General features: G+C 42.2%; 1 protein-coding gene across 1 annotated transcript in view; it reads left to right on the forward strand.

Annotated features, from left to right (window-relative positions):
- Positions 1 to 25,654, forward strand: part of wdfy4 (WDFY family member 4) — a 157,554-nt gene that overhangs the window by 52,852 nt on the left and 79,048 nt on the right. Inside the window, exons 25-36 of the mRNA XM_084157490.1 lie at positions 6,909 to 7,020; positions 9,564 to 9,754; positions 10,024 to 10,179; positions 10,748 to 10,821; positions 10,952 to 11,113; positions 11,289 to 11,377; positions 13,694 to 13,790; positions 13,960 to 14,162; positions 16,147 to 16,313; positions 16,569 to 16,691; positions 16,883 to 17,044; positions 17,153 to 17,290. Coding sequence (XP_084013616.1) covers positions 6,909 to 7,020; positions 9,564 to 9,754; positions 10,024 to 10,179; positions 10,748 to 10,821; positions 10,952 to 11,113; positions 11,289 to 11,377; positions 13,694 to 13,790; positions 13,960 to 14,162; positions 16,147 to 16,313; positions 16,569 to 16,691; positions 16,883 to 17,044; positions 17,153 to 17,290 — 1,674 coding nt within the window. The remainder of the gene's footprint in view (positions 1 to 6,908; positions 7,021 to 9,563; positions 9,755 to 10,023; positions 10,180 to 10,747; positions 10,822 to 10,951; positions 11,114 to 11,288; positions 11,378 to 13,693; positions 13,791 to 13,959; positions 14,163 to 16,146; positions 16,314 to 16,568; positions 16,692 to 16,882; positions 17,045 to 17,152; positions 17,291 to 25,654) is intronic.

Consider the following 25,654-nt stretch of genomic DNA (forward strand, 5'->3'; position numbering starts at 1 on the left):
TATCCAGAGCGACTTACAGGAGACTTCAGTGCAGGACAGGATTTGACTGGGAAGAAAAAAACAATAACACAACACACTACACAGTTAGACAAAAGAGCTAAGAATGAGTTAGTCCAAGCAAGGAGTAAAATCATTGATGTGTAATAATGTGATTGTTTTTGTGTATGTGATTGACTCTACGTACAGTAATGAGAGAAAATTGATAAGGGTACTCACAGTGCTTGGAGAGGAAACATTCAATGTGCCAGTGGATGAGCGAGCACATGAGACGTGGCTTCAGTTCATGTCAGGAGAGAGTTGACAATGGTAGTGGAGTGGTCATCACCTCTTAACCAGGGAACAGGAGGGGACTTAGCTGTAAATACAAATTGCAGATATAGTGAGGGAAAAAAGTATTTGATCCCCTGCTGATTTTGTATGTTTACCCACTGACAAAGAAATGATCAGTCTATAATTTTAATGGTAGGTTTATTTGAACAGTGAGAGACTGAATAACAACAAAAAAATCCAGAAAAACGCATGTCAAAAATGTTATAAATTGATTTGCATTTTAATGAGGGAAATAAGTATTTGACCCCTCTGCAAAACATGACTTAGTACTTGGTGGCAAAACCCTTGTTGGCAATCACAGAGGTCAGACGTTTCTTGTAGTTGGCTACCAGGTTTGCACACATCTCAGGAGGGATTTTGTCCAACTCCTCTTTGCAGATCTTCTCCAAGTCATTAAGGTTTCGAGGCTGACGTTTGGCAACTCGAACCTTCAGCTCCCTCCACATATTTTCTTTGGGATTAAGGTCTGGAGACTGGCTAGGCCACTCCAGGACCTTAATGTGCTTCTTCTTGAGCCACTCCTTTGTTGCCTTGGCCGTGTGTTTTGGGTCATTGTCATGCTGGTATACCCATCCACGACCCATTTTCAATGCCCTGGCTGAGGGAAGGAGGTTCTCACCCAAGATTTGACGGTACATGGCCCTGTCCATTGTCCCTTTGATGTGGTGAAGTTGTCCTGTCCCCTTAGCAGAAAAACACCCCCAAAGCATAATGTTTCCACCTCCATGTTTGACGGTGGGGCTGGTGTTCTTGGGGTCATAGGCAGCATTCCTCCTCCTCCAAACACGGCGAGTTGAGTTGATGCCAAAGAGCTCCATTTTGGTCTCATCTGACCACAACACTTTCACCCAGTTCTCCTCTGAATCATTCAGATGTTCATTGGCAAACTTCAGACGGGCATGTATATGTGCTTTCTTGCGGGAGCTGCAGGATTTCAGTCCTTCACGGCGTAGTGTGTTACCAATTGTTTTCTTGGTAACTATGGTCCCAGCTGCCTTGAGATCATTGACAAGATCCTCCCATGTAGTTCTGGCCTGATTCCTCACCGTTCTCATGATCATTGCAACTCCACGAGGTGAGATCTTGCATGGAGCCCCAGGCCAAGGGAGATTGACAGTTCTTTTGTGTTTCTTCCATTTGCAAATAATCGCACCAACTGTTGTCACCTTCTCACCAAGCTGCTTGCCGATGGTCGTGTAGCTCATTCCAGCCTTGTGTAGGTCTACAATCTTGTCCCTGACATCCTTGGAGAGCTCTTTTGTCTTGGCCATGGTGGAGAGTTTGGAATCTGATTGATTGATTGCTTCTGTGGACAGGTGTCTTTTATACAGGTAACAAACTGAGATTAGGAGCACTCCCTTTAAGAGTGTGCTCCTAATCTCAGCTTGTTACCTGTATAAAAGACACCTGGGAGCCAGAAATCTTTCTGATTGAGAGGGGGTCAAACACTTATTTCCCTCATTAAAATGCAAATGAATTTATAAAATTTTTGACATACGTATTTCTGGATTATTTTTGTTGTTATTCTGTCTCTCACTGTTCAAATAAACCTACCATTAAAATTATAGACTGATAATTTCTTTGTCAGTGGGCAAATCAGCAGGGGATCAAATACCTTTTTCCCTCACTGTACATTCCATTACAGCTGCGCCATCGTAGGTTTGAACTGCAAGTTTCTCCATGAAGTTAAACTCAGACATCTCAAAATTCACAAAGTCAAACACAGACTGCGCATCTCGCACAATTGACACATCAAAGTAGCCCAAGAAACTTTCCTGAATAAAGCCGTGATCATCCACATACCTGACGATAACTGACAATTGCAAGCAGACTGGTGGCACCATAGGTCCCAGAGTGGTGGGGCAATTATTACCCCCATGGGCCCGAAGTTTTTCCTTATCTGTTAACCTAACCAGGAAAATTCTGGACCCTATAAGGTATGACAGTGATTAATCAGTTGTAAAAAGGTTTTATAAGGGCAACCAGTTTTCCTAATCAGGTCACATGGTTTAAAAAAACTCCTGAAAAAAACTCCTGGCCCTGGGGGGGGGATGAAAACCCTGTCAAACTGCAGCAACCTTATACTTGTTCATATGGTTTATATTTAGACTAGATTAGGAGGGGGATTTCCTCTACCCAGACACCGAGACAACAACTGATAGACAATAGAACTCACAGGGCTGAGCTTGCTTTATGCATGTTTGCGTCATGCAGGCCTATGCAACTGTAGACTTTGTAAAACAGTAACTCACATATGTCTTCACTATTATGTTGATTGATTAATTCCAGTTAATAATTTTGGATTGGAAAGAAACGTATAGGCAGCCTAGCCAGCCCAATTTTGAATATAAACCAAATTTGATCACATTCACATTTTCTCCTGACACACAAATGGACTATAAATGCATAACGTTATCAATTACTTTACCAAATGGACAGGGCACATAGGCTGTATGCAGCTGCTCTCATTAGTAGCCTACAGTTGATCAGAATGAAAAATCGTCTCGTTTTCATCCTATACAGCATGTCAGATCTCTCATGTTCAGCTGCTTGGGTCTGTCCGGAGTGATTATGTGTTTATCATCTTTGCTAAATAAATAACGGAGGAAAGTGGAAAGCCTACTTGAGCACGCGAAAAACATGTGCTGTGCCAACCTCTCTCTTTAATCTAACTTTAAATTGATGATGCGATGGAAGTTATCAAATCATTCATAATTGATTTTGACATCCCAGAAAAGACAGTCAAAAGTTCCATATGCTCAGCAAGTAAAGCATCGTAACGTGCAATTACCGCTGCAAGCTCCTTGTAGTTGCCCTTGTTGGTGGAACTTTCCCTCTCGTCATGTCCTCTAAAAGCCAATTCTTGCATGCCCCAAAACACAGTGCTGTTGATAAGCCGCTTGAGAACATCCCTGTTTCTTCTTACTTTTTCGTTGTGTTACACAGTTTGAATACGCAGACCTTCGTCATGATCGATGCGGCTTTTCCCCAGAAGCTTGAATCTGATGTGGGCATGTATGTGCTCCCTGCTTTTGTTTTGCCATTTTGCTGAACGACCGATGTTCTTCAGGTCACTGTAACCCCTTTCGCCCAAGGCTTTCCAAAAAGCAAGGCCAGCAATACAGGTGGCTTGATGAAAGGCTCCCCGTTATCCAGCTATACTTTTGATACCAGTTGGTATTGAACACTCTCACCTTTTCATCCTTCTTCATGAAACTGATCTCAGGCAGAGGTCACCAATTCACCAAGTTTCTAAACACATAGACCCCCCCGCAAAAGCTTTGATTGGGTGGAGGTCGTCCTCCGGAAGTGGTCATAATTACCATGTAGGTCTATAGAAAGGGGTGCCTACAAGCCTTTTAGGTTTTGGATTGAAGTCAATGTACCCAGAGGAGGACAGAAGCTAGCTGTCTTCTGGCTACACCTTGGTGCTACCCCAGAGAGTGCTGTTGAAGTTACTATATGTGGCATATTGATTTGAAAGGAGTTGTGCGCAGGAGGGTAAATCACAGAATAAAAGGGTTTATTCCGAAGGCACAGCGGTACGCAGCAATGCGTCAAACACTCCAGTGCATAATCAGGCGTACTGGGAAACTACAAGGCACACGGGTGACATATCCCGGCGATACAAAATACATGGAGCTCCACCGAGCTAAACTAACCTCCACAATAAACAATCACACACAAAGACAAGGGGGCAGAGGGAACACTTATACAGGTACTGATGAGGGGATATGAACCAGGTGTGTGTAATAAACAAGACAAAAAAAATGGAATGATGAGATGAGGAGCGGCAGTGGCTACAAGGCCGGTGACGACGAATGCCGAAGCCTGCCCGATCAAGGAGAGGAGGCAGCTTCGGAGGAAGTCGTGACACTATAGACCTTCATTGCAAAACAGTGTGTTTTAATCAATTATTTGGTGACATATGAATATATTTAGTTTATTTTATCTAAAAAGGATAACTTTTTTAGAGTTTCACCATTTTTTATTTTTATGAAAATTCATTGAAGAGGATGGTCCACCCCTTCCTCCTCTGAGGAGCCTCCACTGCTAACCGTAGCGCGAAAGCTAAACAGGGTTGCCAGATATGGGTGAAATCATTTTAGGGGGGTTCATTTCATTTGTGGGAGATTTGAAGTCCATGGGGGGTAGAAATAGGGGAAGGTATTGTGGGGAGATATGATGCAGGAAATATTACTATGATGGAGGATTTATCAATAAATGGGGGGCAAACACAGGAGGAGTTTATAAGAGTCTGAGCTGGCAATCCTGAGTAACGATAATTACAATCTAAGTCAGTCGAGTGAACCATCCCTTCACCTCGTTTTGTTATAACATCTTTGGTCTGACAGACGTTTACGTGAAAACCAGAATGCATTGTATGATGTCAACAAACATGGCGCCACACATAGCTGGCATTTAGTTTAGGATTAGCTCATCATAATCAGTACAACCTTCCAAAAAGTATTTTACACACATCATATGTATCCATTACAATCTATGAAGAACCGGAATGCATGATTTGTCACCAGTACTTCAAAATATGTAAATAAAACAGTAAACACATTATGCTCCATACATACATACGGTGTGGTGTGCTACAGTAGAAATGACAACATGATATACAGAGACTATAATGATAACGTAATAAGGTACTTACTTTGATAGGAACGCACACATGTCCAAAGTTATTATTAGTAAGGAAAACAACAATGAAGGCAATGCGGGCGCCAGCCAGAAAATGTGCCAGGGGGAAAAAGTCTGTGCAGATTTTGTTCTGACTGGAGATGCGCAAATGTCTGCATACTTGATCTGGGGAAATACTGGGGAAGTGCTTGGGCTCTCATCGAAGAGAGAAGTTTGTCCGGCTCAGTAAAGCCAAACATAAATTGTCTGCAACAGTGAAATGGGCTACTTCTATGTGAATTAATGAGGAGGCGGAACACACCTCAAATCAAACTGTTGTTAGAAAATAATTTTAAATTGTTATTGAAGAAACTCACTTGCTATGGCTTTACATCACCTGCCATCCCATGGTTGGAGAGTTATTTATCCAATAGAACCCAGAGAGTGTTCTTCAATGGAAGCTACTTTAACATCAGATATGTACAGTGCGTGTCCCTCAGGGAAGTTGCCTTGGGCCACTGGTCTTACACAAAGCTAGAATGATTATGTATGCCGATGATTCCACACTCTACATGTCAGCACCCAAAGCCAGTGAGCTCACTGAAATTCTAATTAAGGAGTTACAGTCAGTATTAATAATAAACTGGTCTTATATACATCTAAAACTAAAAGCATTGTATTTGGTTCAAAATGTTCTCGAAGACCTAAACCTCAACTGGAGTTGTGTATGAAGGGTGTGACCATTGAGCAAGTTGAAGAAGCTAAACTCGTTGGTATAACATTGGATGGTCAATTATCATGGTCAAGTTATATTAACAAAGTTGTTATAAAGATGGGGAGGGAAGAGTGTGCAAAGCTGTCATCAAGGCAAAGTGTGGCTATTTGAATTTGTTTAACACTTTTTGGGTTACTATATGTTTCCATATGTGTTATTTCATAGTTTTGATGTCTTCACTACTATTCTACAATGTAAAAATAAAGAAAATACCCTTGAATGAGTAAGTGTGTCCAAACTTTTGACTGGTGGTGTATATATATAGAGCTAGTGACAGATTATAGCTCTGGTCCAGGGCCTTAGAGCACTACAGGCACCCATACCAACTGAGACGCAAGAATACCATCTGAGACGCATGCGCTTTGAGGTTCGAAGACCAGGTGGCCTCAGCGTGCATAATCTGCAGCAGGATTCTTCCCTGTTTTTTGGGGTACCTGTTTGTGGTTGTTTGGGGTACCTGTTTGTGGTTGTTTGAGGTTGTTTGCGTTACCTATTTGTGGTTGTTTGGGTTACCTGTTTGTGGTTGTTTGGGGTACATGTTTATGGTTGTTTGTGGTTGTTTGGGGTGATTAATAGGACCCCATATTTCTGATTTGGGGTTATTTGGGGTACTTGTTTGGGGTTGGCATATCAATTGAATTTATAGAATGGGCTTGGAACCTCTAACGCTGGCAATTTGACTGGCAAACTCATGGGTTCACTCACAATGGCTGCCTGGTATTGTGATGCAATCATTTCCATGGTCATGTAGAATGTTCATTCAAATTATGTTAACTGATTTTAATCAACAAATACACATCACATATTGATGGGTACACTTCCTGCTTTTACTTCCTGCTTTGCTCCTATGGGTATACTCGCAATGGCCACCAGTCCACCCATTATGCCATCATCATCGACTTCAATGGGGACGCCATTTCTATTCATTCTATTTCTATGGTTTGTGTTTGTTTGCGGTGTTTGGGGTCGTTTGGGGTACATGTTTGTGGATGTTTGGGGTAACTGTTTGGGGTACCTGTTTGTGGTTGTTTGGGCTGATAAGTAGGACACAAATTATGTAGTGCCCAGGGATGTCCTGACAATACCTGATCAGAAAAATATAGGGCCCAGGGTTGTCCTGTCAGTACTGAGAGTGTAACAAATTGTATGTTGTCTTCGGTGTGTTCTATTTCAGATGGGAATCACGTCCAGGGATAACTCCACCCCGGTGTTCCTGTCTCAAAACATCAGCCACCACCTGACTGGCACCACACGCACCATAGGAGCTGCACTGGTTGGACACTTTGGTAAACACCAAACCATTCATTCAAATTAATGTGGTGGACTTAACTGTTGTGGAAGACGTGTGAAGTTGTATTTGTGTAAAGGGAAACTTTAGTATTCGGATCATATTATTTTCTAAGACTAACAAAATACACAGTGAACTGTTTAACTCTTTACACTCGTGGGAATTGGCCTATATGGATAGGGCTAAATTGAAATGTTTCTTACAGAAGAAATATGAAATGCATAACCATGGTAGCAATTGAAAGGGAACAGTTTGGAGATAAGGTGAGTACACAACAGTTCACCTGACACAAGACTGAATCCAAACATGGCACTGTTGATTTTATGTGCATTTTACATTTACTGTACTTTTCGCCGCATTTGTTGATCACGAAATCTGAAGATACACTGGATATATTCAGTAACATTTCCTGGAAAATGTGGGGTAGGTGCAACATAAGACAACAAAATGACAAGGGTTTGAGTGAGAGGACTAACTGGTGTCTCCAAGTGACCACACACCTCTCCAAAGTGTGCGCATTTTTTTTTTTCATGACCCTGGCCTTATTTCTATTACAGCATATTGGATGACTCTCATTCATATTCCATTCACCCAGTTCAATGTAACAGCAATAGGTTTAGGCTACTACATGATACTCACATTTCCCCTATACCAATCATGAGGCTGCTACAACCTATGAATAAAAGTTTACAACGTTGGTGCACACAGGTCGAGAGACAAATTTGAGGTGACAGACAGTGACACATGGACAGACAGTGACATTCAATACCGCCTTTTGCAAACTCTTGCCTGCATCTAGCTGATATTGGGTGTAACCATTAGTCCAACAGTTGCAAACGAGAGTTTCTATTGGACAAATTCAGGTATGTTTATCCCCGTTTTGTTCCATTTGCTTCCAAATAAGAAAGGTTTTTCAACAGAATCAGCGGAATGAATACACCCCTGATCACGCGTAAACACAGTTCACTTTCATAGCAGCCACTTTGTATTCCTTCTCACATCTATGCACTTTCCTCCTCTCACCTCTTCCCTTAGCTTGTAGACTTCAATGCACAACACATCAGCTGTATGTGACCAGGTGAAAAAAACCTTTCCAAGCCAAACCGCTACACACAGCCTACATTGTTGTCATCATATTAGCTAAAGTAACGTCATAGTCAGCATAGCTAATAGAACTAACGCTTTAGTAAATCCGCTACAATCATGCAGTAACATTACAGTGTACAGTCAGTAAGCAGTTACACTGGCGGGCCCCAGTGGCAATAAATTAGTAATACCAAAAGCTTACCTTGACTTGGTAGAGTTCCATTGTTGAGTTGGAAAGTCATAGCCAGCTAGCTTACATAGCATCACTCTGTTTGAGCAGGGTGTTTCAGTAGGCTAAACTAGCTAGCTGCATTTTCTAGCTAAGTAAGTGAAACTGAAAGTTAAAAAAAATGACAAATTCTTTCTCTCTCTATTTCTCGCTTGCTTCTGCTTCATTTTGGAAGAAATTAATTTGTTCAGAACTGTTCAACTATTGTCTTTCACTCTCTTTGCGTCAACTACTCACCACATTGTATACACTTCAGTGCTAGCTCTTGATGCTGCAAGAGCTCTGATAGGCTGGAGGACGTCCTCCGGAAGTTGTCATAATTACTGTGTAAGTCTATGGAAGGGGGTTAGAACCATGTGCCTCCTAGGTTTTGTATTGAAGTCAATGTACCCAGAGGAGGACGAAAGCTAGCTGTCCTCCAGCTACACCATGGTGCTACAGAGTGCTGTTGAGGCTATTGTAGAACTTCTTTGCAAAATAGTGTGTTTTAATCAATTATTTGGTGACGTGATTATATTTAGTATAGTTTTATCTAAAAATGATAACTTTTTTTATGTTTTACAATTTACATTTTTATGAAATTCACTGAGGAGGATGGTCCTCCCCTTCCTCCTCTGAAGAGCCTCCACTGGTATGATGATATGTCATCTTGTAACTGTACATCAAACATAGTGATCATAAACGTTGACACTGTATATGACATGAGTTTTATGATTTGGAGATGTGAAGTGTACATTTGGACTCACGGGTGTTTGGCTCGCTTTTCTTACATCAAAGTGGTATTTATTATAATCCTCAACATCTCATCTTTCAAAATACATAGAGTCATCTTCATTTACAGCATTTTCCTCACTCAGACAACAAAACATTTGCAAAAGTTGCCCAATTACCGGGAGGGATGGGGTCAACATCTGAGTGAGGGAAATGCTGTGAATTAAGATGTCTCGATGTGGTGTTCAAGTTTAGAACGGCTGTCAGCCAGAACACATTTGGTGCTGTGAAGCGCAGAGCCAGAGCTCTGATATCATGTATAGCATGTTATTGTTCAGCCACTAAGTTCAATTTTAGGTGTTTATTAGTGCCCAAATCTGCCATTTCCAACCCATATACAGGTATGAGTGTAAAGGGTTAAGAAATGTAAGTGTGCTTTCATCAGAGGTCAATTTGTATGGTGCTATTAACTGTTTACAGTATACAGTTTGAACGTGTGTTGTGGTGTCGGTCAGGAGTGCGGACGTTCGCTCCCAGCAGCGCAGGGGACGGCTTTCTGTACCTTGGTGGGCCGGCGGTGATCCTAAGTCTGGTTGCTATGGCGACAGATGACGGAGCGCTGTACGCGGCAGTGAAAGTTCTGCTGTCTGTGTTGGAGACCAGCCCTGCCATGCAGCGGGAGATGACACGCATCAATGGCTACAAGGTAGGTTCATTAGGCACCAATTGGAATAAAACGGACTGATACGGAGTGATTACCTGGACTTCTCTTGTTTTCCACTGCATCCCCTAATGAACACAACCCAGTCAGGTCTCTAAGTAATGGAATGGATAGAATTATGCCGCTTCATGACATACAAATCTGTACAGCCCAAACTTCTGGATGCCCCCAAACGTAGATGACAATAATTACATTAAAATGTGGTTGCCTTGGGATGATGACTCTGATCCCCATCTCCTCCTCACTGTCTCTAGCTCCTAGCATTCCTGCTGAAGATTAAGAGTGGTGTGTTGAGCAGTAGAACCTTCCAGCTGGTGCTGTCTCTGTCTGGTTCAGTGGACCACCTGGGATCTGGAGCCGTTTCTCTACACAACAGACCCGCCTTCAACGCCCTGCTCTGTGACCTGGAGGTACCATACTCCCACCAGCCCCACACCAACCCTACATTCACAAATCAACTCCTAGAGCCTATACCTAGACACCTCCCGTTAGATATAGACTGAGTGTACAAAACACTAGACTGACCAGGTGAATCCAGGTGAAAGCTTTGATCCCTTATTGATGTCACTTGTTAAATCCACTTCAGTCAGTGTATATGAAGGGAATATGACAATTGAGACTTGGATTGTGTATGTGTGGTATTCAGAGGGTGAATGGGCAAGACTTAATATATAAGTGCCTTTGAACAGGGTAGGTGCCAGGCGCACCCATTTGAGTGTATCAAGAACTGCAACACTGCTGGGTTTTTTATGCTCAACAGTTTCCTGTGTGTATCAAGAATGGTCCACCACCCAAAGGACATCCAGCCACTTTGACACAACTGTGGGAAGCATTGGAGTCAATATGGCCCAGCATCCCTGTGGAGCGCTTTTGACACCTTGTAGAGTCCATGCCTGGACGAATTGAGGCTGTTCTGAGGGGGAGGGGGTGCAACTCAATATTTGGAAGGTGTTCTAACATTTGATCCTTCCCTTGAAGGTGTGGAAGAACACTCCGGAAAGTCTGGACCTGTCAGTTCTCGATCACCTTGCTGAAATCCTGAAATCATCAAGGTACAGGAACTTCATGAGCCATCAAAAATAAATGTTGTGCTACCCTTGTTGAAATTACACACTTACTTTACTTCAACCACAAGTAAATTGAACAATGAACTGCTGCACCTTCCTCCACCCTTTCCCCCAGTGGTGACCATGGTAATGCAAAGGTCATGCACAACCTGGGTCTGGTGCCTATACTGCTCTTCCTATTGGCTGACCCCATGGTGACCCCCAGGAAAGTCAAGGTCACCACCTGTATCATCACTCGCCTGCTCAGAGGACACTTCACCTCGACCGACATACGCAGGTACACACACACACACACATCTGTGTCACAGGCATATGCAGTACACACACAGAAACTGCTCATCAGTGTTTCATTTTAGCGTTGTCTTTTACGGGACAGCCACTCACTCTTCTTACTGTGCTGGGTGTATGTCACTAGTGTACTAAGCCAAGTGTGTGTTTTCTATTTGTTCCAGCCTTGGCCTCTTCCTGGTGTACACCGTGCCTCCCCCAAGTGTGAGTGAAAGCTCTGGACTCTCTGACTCTCTTGATGAGGAAACCAAAGGTACAGCCCCACAAGTTACAAATAGCTCTATTCCAGTCCAGCCTAATCATAGTGTTTGTCAACAGACTGTGGGATGCGACGATGAACAAGGAACTTTGTTCATCATTCTAGTATCGTCTAACACGTCTCCCCCAGAACTTAATCGAGCATCTGACGCCACATTTTAGTTCTGGGTTTCCGAGATTAAGTTCAGCCTAGCCTAACCCTAAACACATCCTTAACGCCCCCGCTGAAATCGAATTAGCATAATAATTAAAAATCCCCCTCAAAATCTGTCTGTTTAAGTTAGAGATATCTGTTTTTTTTGCAATCCACCGCATCCACCAATGTCAGCCTTCCGCATCTGCGGTGGAAGGTGGCAGAGCAATAGCGGTGTTTGTCAGACCAGGAGACATCCTGAAAATCGGTCTTCTCACGAAAACGTCTGTAGCGTCCAAACGGTTTGGCCTACAAACTAATATGTCCCCTCTATGGAAAGCCGAACACAATGGTGTCCTATGCTTTGCTCTATGACCCCCACAAGAGTCACAAGACTTGTCTGAAGGTAGCCTGGTACCAGTTTAAGACCGCCGGTCTGCCAACTTCTGTCTGTAGCGTCCGAACAGTTTAGGCTACACACTAATATCACCCCACCATCGAAAGGTGAGACTCTCACGAACATGTTGGTTGTTTTGCTCTAGGACATCCACAAGCCTCACAAGACTTGTCTGAAGGTAGCCCGGTACCAGTAAAACAATTATGGAAGTACAGTATACACTTAGTGTACAAAACATTAAGAACACCTGCTCTTTCAATGACATAGACTGACCAGGTGAATCCAAGTGAACACTATGATCCCTTATTGATGTTACTTGTTAAATCCACTTCAATCAGTGTAGATGAAGGGGAGGAGACAGGTTAAAGAAGGATTCTCAAGCCTTGAGACAATTGAGACATGGATTGTCTGTGTGCCATTTGGAGGGTGAATGGGCAAGACAAAATATTTAAGTGCCTTTGAACGGGGTATGGTAGTAGGTGCCAGGCGCACCAGTTTGAGTGTGTCAAGAACTGCAACGCTGCTGTCACGCCCTGGCTCTGGGGACTCTTAAATGTTGAGCCAGGGTGGGGAGTTTCTATGTTGTATTTTCTATGTTGTGTTTTCTAGATCGTGTGGATCTATGTTGGCCAGGGTGGTTCCCAATCAGAGGCAGCTGTAACTCGTTGTCTCTGATTGGGGACCATACTTAGGCAGCCTGTTTGGCACTAGTCGGTGTGGGATCTTGTTCCGTTAAGGTTTGTTTTGTGTAACCTAGGACTTCACGTTTCGTTTGTTTGTTGTTTTGTCGTGAGTTAAGTACTTAATAAAATGTACGCTTATCACGCTGCGCCTTGGTCCGTATCTTCCATAAACGATCGTGACAGCTGCTGGGATTTTCATGCTCTACAGTTTCCCGTGTGTATCAAGAATGGTCCACCACCCAAAGGACATCCAGCCAACTTGACACAACTGTGGGACTGTTGGGCTTTTCACACACGACAGTGTCTAGGCTTTAACGAAAATTGTGCAACAAACAAAAAACATCCAGTCAGTGGCAGTCCTGTGTGAGAAAACCGCTCGTTGATGAGAGGTCAAAGGAGAATGTCAGGAATCGTGCAAGCTAACACGCGGGCCACAAAGAGGCAAATAACGGCGCAGTAAAACAGTGGTGTGCAGAACGATTACACCGGTTCCACTACTACCAGCTAAAAACAAGAAGAAGCGTCTCCAGTGGGCACGCGATCACCAACACTTGGCAATTGAGGAGAGGAAAAACATTGCCTGGTCTGAAGAATCCCACTTCCTATTGCGTCAGGCTGGTGGCAGTGGTGTAATGGTGTGGGGAATGTTTTCCTGGCACACATTTGGTACCTTGATATCGATTGAGCAACGTTTCCATGCCCTGAAGAATTCAGGCTGTTCTGGAGGCAAAGGGGGGTCCGACCCAGTACTAGATGGGACACTGGCCACTGAGTGTAGGACAGACACAAAACGTACTTCCTTTTGATAAATGTTTTGACTATCTGTTTTGCCATGTATGAATATGTAATTCAATGCATTTCTATGGGCTAATAGCAGTAAGGCCAAATTCAAATCTTTTTTTGTGTATATATTTTTATACTTACAGGGGTCCTAAACTTCCAAATCAAATCGCTAAATGATCCTTGGTATGGCCATTTTAAAACAATTCCATATATTAGCTTTGTAGAAACACATCCCCAGGCCTCTAAGACCTTAGGGGTTAACCCTTACCCCAACCACTGCCAGTGTATAGTAATTCTCTCCTATCTCTCCTGTAGCCCATAGTTTCAGTCCAGCAAGACCAGTGTGGGTCCGTAATCAACTGCTGTCTTCTCTCTGTGACCTCATCAGCTCAGACAGTCCTCTCACTGCAGAGTGAGTACCTGCAGGGTCAAACCTCTCACCATAGGGTTAACATGGGTTTCAATGGAACTACTGCATTTTAAACATGTTTGATCTACTGTGTGTGTCTCTGTGTGTGTGTGTGTGTGTCTGTGTGTGTGTGTGTGTGTGTGTGTTTGTGTGTGTGTGTGTCCACCTGCAGTAAGCAGAAAGAGCTGATCCAGACGCTGGGCATTGATTGGTTCCTGCTGTTCCTGCAGCCCCACCTCCACCCTTCCTCCCTGTGCCTAGGGCTCCGTCTACTCACACTCCTCCTGGCCAATCAGAGCGAGCGGAACAGCTTCAGAGAGGGCGTGTTCCCAGGGACCCTAGTAGAGAGCCTGGATGAACCCTCTGTTGTCATGGGTACGATATACTTTTGTTTAGATACTGTATGTTTTGTAGTTCATTAACATGATTTGTATTATGTTTCATAAACATTTAAGCAATAAGGCATGAGAACCCGGGATTATTGTGTGATAACTCCCGAATCAACCCTTAGGAGGGAGTTATCACTCGATAATCCCCGGGTTTAAGGGCATTATTGCTTTTATAAAACATTTAAGATAAACGTTTTATTTCATCCTTCCACCAGACAATATAGTCCAGGCAAAAGCCAGTTGTTAGTTCTGAGGTTGCTAACCAAACATATCGTTAATTATTTGGGATGTTTTATACCCAGTCTTTCATTCTATTCATTCCACGTTGCTATGCTAAAGAAATCATTGGTATGTAGCTAGCTAGCTAGCAGAGGTTCAATGATGACGAGAGACAAGAACTTAAACAAATAGGCCTAATGATTTAATAAATAATTCATACTGAACAAAAATATAAATGCAACATGTAAAGTGTTGGTCCCATGTTTCATGAGCTGACATAAAATATCCCCAAATGTTTCCATATGCACAAAATGCTTATTTCTCTCAAATTGTGTGCACAAATTTGTTTCCATCCCTGTTAGTGAACATTTCTGCTTTGCCAAGATAATCCATCCACTTGACAGGTGTGGCATATCAAGAAGCTGATTAAACAGCATGATCATTACACAGGTGCAACTTGTGTTGGGGACAATAAAAGGCCACTCTAAAATGTGCAATTTTTTCCCACACAACACAATGCCACAGAAGTTTTGAGAGGGCGTGCAATTGGCATGATGACTGCAGGAATGTCCACCAGAGCTGTTGCAAGATAATTTAATGTTCATTTCTCTACCATAAGCTGCCTCCAACGTCGTTTTAGAGAATTTGGCAGTACGTCCAACCGGCCTCACAACCGCAGACCACGTGCAACCACGCCAGCCCAGGACTTTCACATCCGGCTTCTTCACCTGTAGGATCATCTGAGACCAACCACCCAGACAGCTGATGAAACTGAGGAGTATTTCTGTCTGTAATAAAGCCCTAATTGGCTGGGCCTGGCTCCCCAGTGGGTGGTCCTGGCTCCCAAGTGACTGCGCTCCTGCCCAGTCATGTGAAATCCATAGGTTAGGGCCTAATGCATTTAATTCAATTGACTGATTTTCTTATTTGAACTGTAACTCAGTAAAATCGTTGAAATTGTTGAATGTTGCATTTATATTTTTGTTCAGTATATAAATAGGCAACAAGAACTTCAGCAAATAATGATTTGATGAATAATGTATAAATAGGCAAAAACCAGCTGATTGTCAAGTCAATAATATAGTTATGGAGGATAGCTAGGCTAAAGGCAAGCTAACACATAATAACATCAAGCAGCTGAAATGACAGCAAACTATGTGCATTTTTGTTTCTTTATTGCCATTTCTTTGTATATATCCTTTATAATGATCCTGATAAATGAATTTGCCTGGCCTAGAGAAGCTGTCAGTCTTACCACGTTGATATGCATGACACAGTAGAGATCGCTTATATTAACCCCCGCTGTACCAAACCAAATGCTAGGCTAGGAGCATGGGGAAATATTGTCTTGATGCTTTTTTTCCGGTGTAGATAAAGTTTATACATTTACTGGCTGGGCTGTGGGAGAGTCAATGCGCATTGATAAATCTAATGGAACTGTCAACAGGCATTACCCGTGGAATGCGGGGATTGTGGTGCTATAACTCCCTGCTTTCAACCAATCAGCATCCAGGATCCAAACAACACGTTTTCTAATTGTTTATATTACATGAGTAGATATGCATAAAAGTTTATACTCTCACCATGTTGACTGTGTAGACTTACTCTCTAATCAATGTATTGTTGTTGTATGTATTACTCTCCAACTGAGCGTATTGTAAAACACCTTAAATACCCACCGTAGTCTGGCACCGGTGGTGTATTCTTTCCTTTAATGTATTGTATGGTATTTGTCTTTGTGTGTCTCCTAGACAACCTGAGAGCTTATGAGTGGTCCTATGAGTGTCTGAGTGTCACCTGCGCAGGCTTCGATGTGCTGCAAAGGCTTCTGGTTCGCCAGGCTCACCTGCCTCAGGTGTACGGAGCTCTGGCCGCTCTACTGCTGGGGAAGAGAGGAGGGGAAATACCTGCCGGACAGGTAACATGACACTAACCTGGATATAATGTAGTTTAAGTACATTAAAGTGACTTAAGTTACATTGAAGTGACATGGCAAGATATTAGGAGCATCTAAATAGGGCTCCTAACACTCCTGTTATTTTGCACTATTCAATTCTCATGATTAACTGTAAAGTAAATCAAACAAAGCTAAATCTATTTTGGCATGCATGAGATGATTCCTGTGTTGGACTATGCCTTTAAAAGTTGATGTCCTCTGTGGTCTCCTCTGTAGCTAGATCTGGATGAGGTTCTGCAGGCAGTGATTGACAGCACAGCGTACACAAACTCTGCTCCCCTACAGCTGTGTTCCAAGTCTGCAGCCATACTACTGGAGCTGGTCAAGGCCATCATCACAGTGAGACAACTCGGTTCAAAACATAACATAGAAATTATTTTACACTCTCACTCTGACGACAATTTCACAAATGTAGTCTCAAAGCACTTAATATTGTAAATGGTTACTATTAATGTCATCAGTTTGGACTTACTATAAAACCCTTCCTCATTCTAAATGCTGTCCTGTCTGTTGTCGCTCTCCATGTATAGCGGTCATCTGCCGCTGATGCATCTTGGGAGTTGCAGTTTCCCGGAAGTGTGATGCAGTTCCTCTGTCTGGTACACAATCACCACCCCCGAGACCCACTATGGACGTCTCCAGAGTTTCTACACACACTCGCCAGCACTGTGTTTCCTCCAGACTACCCTGAGGTGTGTGTGTGTCTTTCTCCTCCTCTTCTTCATCTTCCTCCTGTAGTGGCATCAGACCTAGGATGGGGTTTTTGATAAATAGTGATATTCTAGCTCTCATCTCCTCAGGGTGAAGAGGAGGTGCCTAAGTGGGTGTGTCAGCCAACCAGGAAGCCGGTGTGTGACTTCATCCGTATCCTCTTAATGGACAGCCTGCTCAACGTACCTGCCAAAGAACACACACACACCCTACTGCTGCTACTGGAGGTATACACACACACACACACACACACACACACACAAACACACACACACATACATACTGGTGAGGTTAATAAACAACTGTATTCCCCTGTTTTATCCAGGAGGTGCCGCTCTTGGCCCAGTTATGAGACAGAGAGGCAGAGTATTCATTGAGTACTTTTACATGCACACTAATAATACAATATTAAACAGATTATGGCAGTAGGCCGAGTATGGCAATAGTCATGTAAACACTTTACTCTGCTGATCTTAATCAGCGTAAGGTCAAAATCGAAGTAAGCATACACTGATTATAACACTTGGTTTTCTTAGCAATCTTTCTAATTATTAGGACATGTAAACAGCTTAATCGGCGTTCCAGCAGTGTATTTGATCTGCCCATGTGCCTGCACCGGTAGTGCATGCCTCCATCTTATGCACGAGTGAAGTGAGTTCGAAAAAACATCTTAGAGATAGTTTTCACATACAAACTTTATATGTCCGAACTCAATCAAATAGGCTTTGCAAAATAACATGGTCGCTGTGGTAGAACAGTTATTTTGATTGGCGAAATGCGTTTTCTGCATTTATTTAATTAAGTCCCATCAGGTAGCCTGATTTCAGATGTGTCCATGTAAACAGGATTATTAGGGAAATCGTTCTTCTTGCAAAGCATGTAAATGTTTTAAACGAACTATTATAACTATTTTAACTATTGTAATTATTATAACTATCTATAGCACGCTAGTAGATACCCATAGACTCACATCTTGACTGGCTGCATCACCGCTTCGTATGGCAACTGCTTGGCATCCGACCGCAAGGCGCTACAGAGGGTAGTGCGAATGGCCTAGTACATCACTGGGGTCGAGCTCCCTGCATCATGGACCTCTATACCAGGCGGTGTCAGAGGAAGGCCCTAAACATTGTCATAGACTCCCGCCACCCAAGTCATAGACCGTTCTCTCTGCTATCGCACGACAAGCGGTACGGATGCACCAAGTCTGGAACCAACCGGACCCTGAACAGCTTCTACCTCCAAGCCATAAGACTGCTAAATAGTTAGTTAAATAGTTAACCAATAGCTACCTGGACTATCTGCATTGACCCTATTTGCACTAACTATTTTGACTCATCACATACACTGCTGTTACTGTTTATTATCTATCCTGTTGCCTAGTCATTTATCCCTACCTACAGTGGGGAGAACAAGTATTTGATACACTGCCGATTTTGCAGGTTTTCCTACTTACAAAGCATGTAGAGGTCTGTAATTTTTATTATAGGTACACTTCAACTGTGAGAGACGGAATATAAAACAAAAATCCAGAAAATCACATTGTATGATTTTAAAGTAATTAATTTGCATTTTATTGCATGACATAAGTATTTGATACATCAGAAAAGCAGAACTTAATATTTGGTACAGAAACCTTTGTTTGCAATTACAGAGATCATACGTTTCCTGTAGGTCTTGACCAGGTTTGCACACACCGCAGCAGGGATTTTGGCCCACTCCTCCATACAGACCTTCTCCAGATCCTTCAGGTTTTGGGGCTGTCGCTGGGCAATACGGACTTTCAGCTCCCTCCAAAGATTTTCTATTGGGTTCAGGTCTGGAGACTGGCTAGGCCACTCCAGGACCTTGAGATGCTTCTTACGGAGCCACTCCTTAGTTGCCCTGGCTGTGTGTTTTGGGTCGTTGTCATGCTGGAAGACCCAGCCACGACCCATCTTCAATGCTCTTACTGAGGGAAGGAGGTTGTTGGCCAAGATCTTGCGATACATGGCCCCATCCATCCTCCCCTCAATACGGTGCAGTCGTCCTGTCCCCTTTGCAGAAAAGCATCCCCAAAGAATGATGTTTCCACCTCCATGCTTCACGGTTGGGATGGTGTTCTTGGGGTTGTACTCATCCTTCTTCTTCCTCCAAACACGGCGAATGGAGTTTAGACCAAAAAGCTCTATTTTTGTCTCATCAGACCACATTACCTTCTCCCATTCCTCCTCTGGATCATCCAGATGGTCATTGGCAAACTTCAGATGGGCCTGGACATGCGCTGGCTTGAGCAGGGGGACCTTGCGTGTGCTGCAGGATTTTAATCCATGACGGCGTAGTGTGTTACTAATGGTTTTCTTTGAGACTGTGGTCCCAGCTCTCTTCAGGTCATTGACCAGGTCCTGCCGTGTAGTTCTGGGCTGATCCCTCACCTTCCTCATGATCATTGATGCCCCATGAGGTGAGATCTTGCATGGAGCCCCAGACCGAGGGTGATTGACCGTCATCTTGAACTTCTTCCATTTTCTAATAATTGCGCCAACAGTTGTTGCCTTCTCACCAAGCTGCTTGCCTATTGTCCTGTAGCCCATCCCAGCCTTGTGCAGGTCTACAATTTTATCCCTGATGTCCTTACACAGCTCTCTGGTCTTGGCCATTGTGGAGAGGTTGGAGCCTGTTTGATTGAGCGTGTGGACAGGTGTCTTTTTTACAGGTAACGAGTTCAAACAGGTGCAGTTAATACAGGTAATGAGTGGAGAACAGGAGGGCTTCTTAAAGAAGAACTAACAAGTCTGTGAGAGCCAGAATTCTTACTGGTTGGTAGGTGATCAAATACTTATGTCATGCAATAAAATGCAAATGAATTACTTAAAAATCATACAATGTGATTTTCTGTATTTTTGTTTTAGATTCCGTCTCTCACAGTTGAAGTGTACCTATGATACAAATTACAGACCTCTACATGCTTTGTAAGTAGGAAAACCTGCAAAATCGGCAGTGTATCAAATACTTGTTCTCCCCACTGTATATGTACATATCTACCTCAATTGCCTCGTACCCCCACATCGACTCGGTACTGGTAGCCCATGTATATAGCCAAGTTATCGTTACTCATTGTGTATATATTCCTTCTGTTATTATTTTTCTATTATTTTATTTTTATTTTTATCTGCATTGTTGGGAAAGGCCCGTAAGTAAGCATTTCACTGTTAGTCTACACCTTTTATTTATGGAGCATTTTATTTGACTTCCAGTCATTTTGCTGACGCTAGTTAGCATTGGCTTGCGAAACGACCTCTAACTTCCTTCATACTGGACACAGAGACATAAAAATGTCCACTAGTTCATCTGACTCTGGGGAAGTAGATAAAGGACCTCATTGCCAAAATCCCAAAGTATCCCTTTAATCTGACTATCCACAATAATCGTATTATTGTGTGCATGTAACTGTACTCATTGAATCACACACTGACCACGTTTACATGGGCACAGTATTCCGGATAATAGCTCATATCCCTGTTAAGGTCTTAAGCTGTTTACATCATTTGCAGAGGGATGGCATAACGTTTTTTGACGTGGTGAAAATAAATACAATTACGCCTTTTTCTGCTTATAATTTCCGACATTTGGTAGGCCATTTGTTAGTCAACTTTTCTATAATTAATTACATCCCACTGGGCACATCATTTAAACGTCCAGTTTTGATTTACATTTGGTTGAGATGTCAACTAACGTAAATTCAACATGAAATAAAAATAAAAAAAATCAGAATTTCATTGGATTTATTGTAGGTTAAAAGTTGGGTGAAAAAAAGCCTTACGTGAATGACTTTTTGCAAATCCAATCAGTTTTCCATGTTGAGTCAACGTCATCAGATACAGTGGGGAGAACAAGTATTTGATACACTGCTGATTTTGCAGGTTTTCCTACTTACAAAGCATGTAGAGGTCTGTAATTTTTATCATAGGTACACTTCAACTGTGAGAGACGGAATCTAAAACAAAAATCCAGAAAATCACATTGTATGATTTTTAAGTAATTAATTTGCATTTTATTGCATGACATAAGTATTTGATACATCAGAAAAGCAGAACTTAATATTTGGTACAGAAACCTTTGTTTGCAATTACAGAGATCATATGTTTCCTGTAGGTCTTGACCAGGTTTGCACACACTGCAGCAGGGATTATGGCCCACTCCTCCATACAGACCTTCTCCAGATTCTTCAGGTTTCGGGGCTGTCGCTGGGCAATGCGGATTTTCAGCTCCCTCCAAAGATGTTCTATTGGGTTCAGGTCTGGAGACTGGCTAGGCCACACCAGGACCTTGAGATGCTTCTTACGGAGCCACTCCTTAGTTGCCCTGGCTGTGTGTTTCGGGTCGTTGTCATGCTGGAAGACCCAGCCACGACTCATCTTCAATGCTCTTACTGAGGGAAGATACATGGCCCCATCCATCCTCCCCTCAATACGGTGCAGTCGTCCTGTCCCCTTTGCACAAAAGCATCCCCAAAGAATGATGTTTCCACCTCCATGCTTCACAGTTGGGATGGTGTTCTTGGGGTTGTACTCATCCTTCTTCTTCCTCCAAACACGGCGAGTGGAGTTTAGACCAAAAAGCTATATTTTTGTCTCATCAGACCACATGACCTTCTCCCATTCCTCCTCTGGATCATCCAGATGGTCATTGGCAAACTTCAGACGGACCTGGACATGCGCTGGCTTGAGCAGGGGGACCTTGCGTGCGCTGCAAGATTTTAATCCATGACGGCGTAGTGTGTTACTAATGGTTTTCTTTGAGACTGTGGTCCCAGCTCTCTTCAGGTCATTGACCAGGTTCTGCCGTGTAGTTCTGGGCTGATCCCTCACCTTCCTCATGATCATTGATGCCCCACGAGGTGAGATCTTGCATGGAGCCCCATACCGAGGGTGATTGACCGTCATCTTGAACTTCTTCAATTTTCTAATAATTGCACCAACAGTTGTTGTCTTCTCACCAAGCTGCTTGCCTATTGTCCTGTAGCACATCCCAGCCTTGTGCAGGTCTACAATTTTATCTCTGATGTCCTTACACAGCTCTCTGGTCTTGGCCATTGTGGAGAGGTTGGAGTCTGTTTGATTGTGTGTGTGGACAGGTGTCTTTTATACAGGTAACAAGTTCAAACAGGTGCAGTTAATACAGGTAATGAGTGGAGACCAGGAGGGCTTCTTAAAGAAAAACTAACAGGTCTGTGAGAGCCGGAATTCTTACTGGTTGGTAGGTGATCAAATACTTATGTCATGCAATACAATGCAAATTAATTACTTAAAAATCATACAATGTGATATTCTGGATTTTTGTTTTAGATTCCGTCTCTCACAGTTGAAGTGTACCTATGATAAAAATGACAGACCTCTACATGCTTTGTAAGTAGGAAAACCTGCAAAATCGGCAGTGTATCAAATACTTGTTCTCCCCACTGTATATATTTTTGTTGTTGAAATGACATGGAAACAATGATGATGCGACCAGTTTTTGCCCAGTGGGATGCAGCTTCTCTTCTGTCATTACTTGATGCTCTAAAATACTAAATAAAGCCTTCTCACCAGAATGTCATAAACTGATGGAATGAATGAATCATCAACAATCTAGTTGACATCTGTACATTTTGGTCTTTCATTTCTGCTTCTCTACGTTTAGGGACTGGGGAGATTTTCAGTGCCAATTTTCCAAATGACATCGGTTATTGACCGGTTGTAAGGAAATTAAAAGCTGTGAAAACCATCCAACATTTTTCAGATAGTATTTCAGTTCATTTTGGATGCATATTTTATGTGGTCAAAAGTGAAATACTATCAGCTTTTATGTCGCTGGAAAAAATTGCATGTTTAGGCTACACAACACTAAGTGCACATTCACATTTTCTCAAGACGAAAGAAAGAAATCCTATTTCTCCACTCCTGTTGCTGAGACAATATTAACATTTGGTCTATCATTTTACTGCAAGAAACACTTAATTTTTCATGAGTAAACACTCGGAGCGCCGTAATTCCATAACTACTAGAATGGCCATCATGGTCATTCTGACGTTGATTTTTCAATTGTGTAAATATTCCATAATAAATAATACATTGCTAAATGAATGCATTTATTATGTTAAAATAGGTCATAATAAACTTCAGGACACCAAATGTAAATTGTAATCGGTCATCAAATGTATTCATTGATCCAGAAGCATTTAGACTGTAAATTCAAAGATAAGACTATGGTGTATTTTCTGACTGTAAGACAACAGTTGCCTGCCCAGCTAATGGCCCATCCAAACTACACCTAAACTATATTGAAACTAATTTCACACATACTGTATAATAATAGATGTGGCCTAAATACCAATTGACAATAGTCTGATGGGTGAGAATATTATCAATTGTCAAATTGAGAATGAAGAGACTGATGACCAGCGCAGCATGCATTAACAAAGAAGGAAACAGAGCTTACCAAATAGCACTTTTTCAAATCCTCCTCCGGAGGTCCATGCAGGCCAGAAGTTTTGATTGCTATACCATATGGAAAGGGTCAATTCTGAGGTTTCTAATTAACCTAGTCATGCCAAAATTATCTCAAAATTGCGCAGATGGGCTCAATTTCAATATACAACTTTTTCCTAGAATAACCATTTCCATAACACTTCCTCATGTGAGTACTGGCGAAAATCAGTTATAGCCATTTGGGGAAAATATCCCTTCTATTTGATTCTGTTATATTCCCTTATATTCTTACTGTAAAAAATATACAGTATGTGTTGATGCGGTAGGGCAGGGTAATATAAGCGTGTGATGTCTGCTAAAATAACAAGTTGATTTCGTGGCACAGCCATATAGCCACGGTTACTAAGCACAGATGGGCCTAAAATAAAATTCAAATCATGCTATTCTGTTCTTTTGAAATAAATTGTCTTAGTATCATGTTTTTTATGACCTTCCTAAACAAAATATTAATGGATTTATTTTTGATTGTGTACATTAAATAGATATATTAGACTGGTGGCTATTGGTACTTCTCGAAGCCTGGCTATTCTGCTGTTAAATATGCATACGGTCATTTTGATCGTCATGGTGCAATCGGAAATGTAATCTACGTAATCCCCAAAAGTAATTATTTATCATGAGCGGACCATAAACAATAATTAGTAATGCTGCATATTTTCTAAAGGTCTCTCTTGATCAAAATGACAGACCCCATCGCTGTGAACGTCTCACATAGCTCTAGCTTGGCTTCCTGAACTCGTTAGGAACGAGTTCAGGAATATTTCATCTCATATTAATATTGTCAGTCTATCACAAACAGACAGTGTGATGTAGGGTTCAGCCTGGAGTTGATGGACAGTCGAAAGAGCGAATGAAATGGTAGGAGGGACATCCCAGCTTCAAGTGGTTTCAGATGTCACATCCTACATCACACAGGCTCAGAAAATATACTATTGTGTCCGTGGGAACCAGGGCTATTGCTCAATGCAAGCCATTTCGATTTTTCAAGTCAATTTAAGTCAGAACTGTAACTAGGCCACTCAGGAACATTCAGTGTCATTTTGGTAAGCAATTCCAATATATATTTGCCCTGGTGTTTTTCTGAAAGGTGAATTTGTCTCCCAGTGTCTGTTGGAAATCAGACTGAATCAGGTTTTCCTCTAGGAAAATCCTAATTTAAAAAAACTCCCTAGTCCTTGCCAATGACAAGCATACCAATAACATGATGCAGCCACCACCATGGTTGAAAATATGAAGAGTGGTACTCAGTGATGTGTTGTGTTGGATTTGCCCCAAACATAATGCTTTGTATTCAGGACATAATGTTTCTTTCTTTGCCACATTCTTTGAAGTTTTACTTTAGTGCCTTATTGCAAACAGGATGCATATTCTGCACAGGCTTCCTTCTTTTCACTCTGTCATTTAGGTTAGTATTGTGGAGTAACTACAATGTTGTTGACCCATCCTCAATTTTCTTCTATCAGAGCCATTAAACTCTGTAACTGTTTTATAGTCACCATTGGCCTCATGGTGAAACCCCTGAGCGGTTTCCTTCCTCTCCGGCAACTGAGTTAGGAAGGACGCCTGTATCTTTGTAGTGACTGGGTGTATTGATACACCATCCAAAGTGTAATTAATAACTTCACCATGCTCAAAGGGATATTCAATGTCAGCTTTTTTCAATGCCATCTTCCAATAGGTGCCCTTGCAACTTATTATGTGACTTGTTAAGCATTCTTTTTACTCCTGAACTTATTTAGGCTTGCCATAAAAAAGGGGATGAATACTTATTGACTCAAGACATTTCAGCTTTTCATTTTTTATTAATTTGTAAATGTTTCTAAAAACATAATTTCACTTTGACATATGGGGTATTGTGTGTATGCCTGTCAAACAAAATCTAAATGTAATCAATTTTAAATTCAGGCTGTAACACAACAAAATGTGAAAAAATTCAAGCAGTGTTAATACTTTCTGAAGGCACTGTATATGCGCCAACTCAAAAACAGAATGCTTGAGGATCCCGAATAATAACGGGATATTGGTGTGCATGTAAACGTGGTCACTGTAGCTAAACACCAGGGGAGATGGAGAGAAGACAGG

Source organism: Coregonus lavaretus (genome assembly GCF_964263955.1).
Source record: "Coregonus lavaretus genome assembly, chromosome: 1".
Taxonomy (NCBI): domain Eukaryota; kingdom Metazoa; phylum Chordata; class Actinopteri; order Salmoniformes; family Salmonidae; genus Coregonus; species Coregonus lavaretus.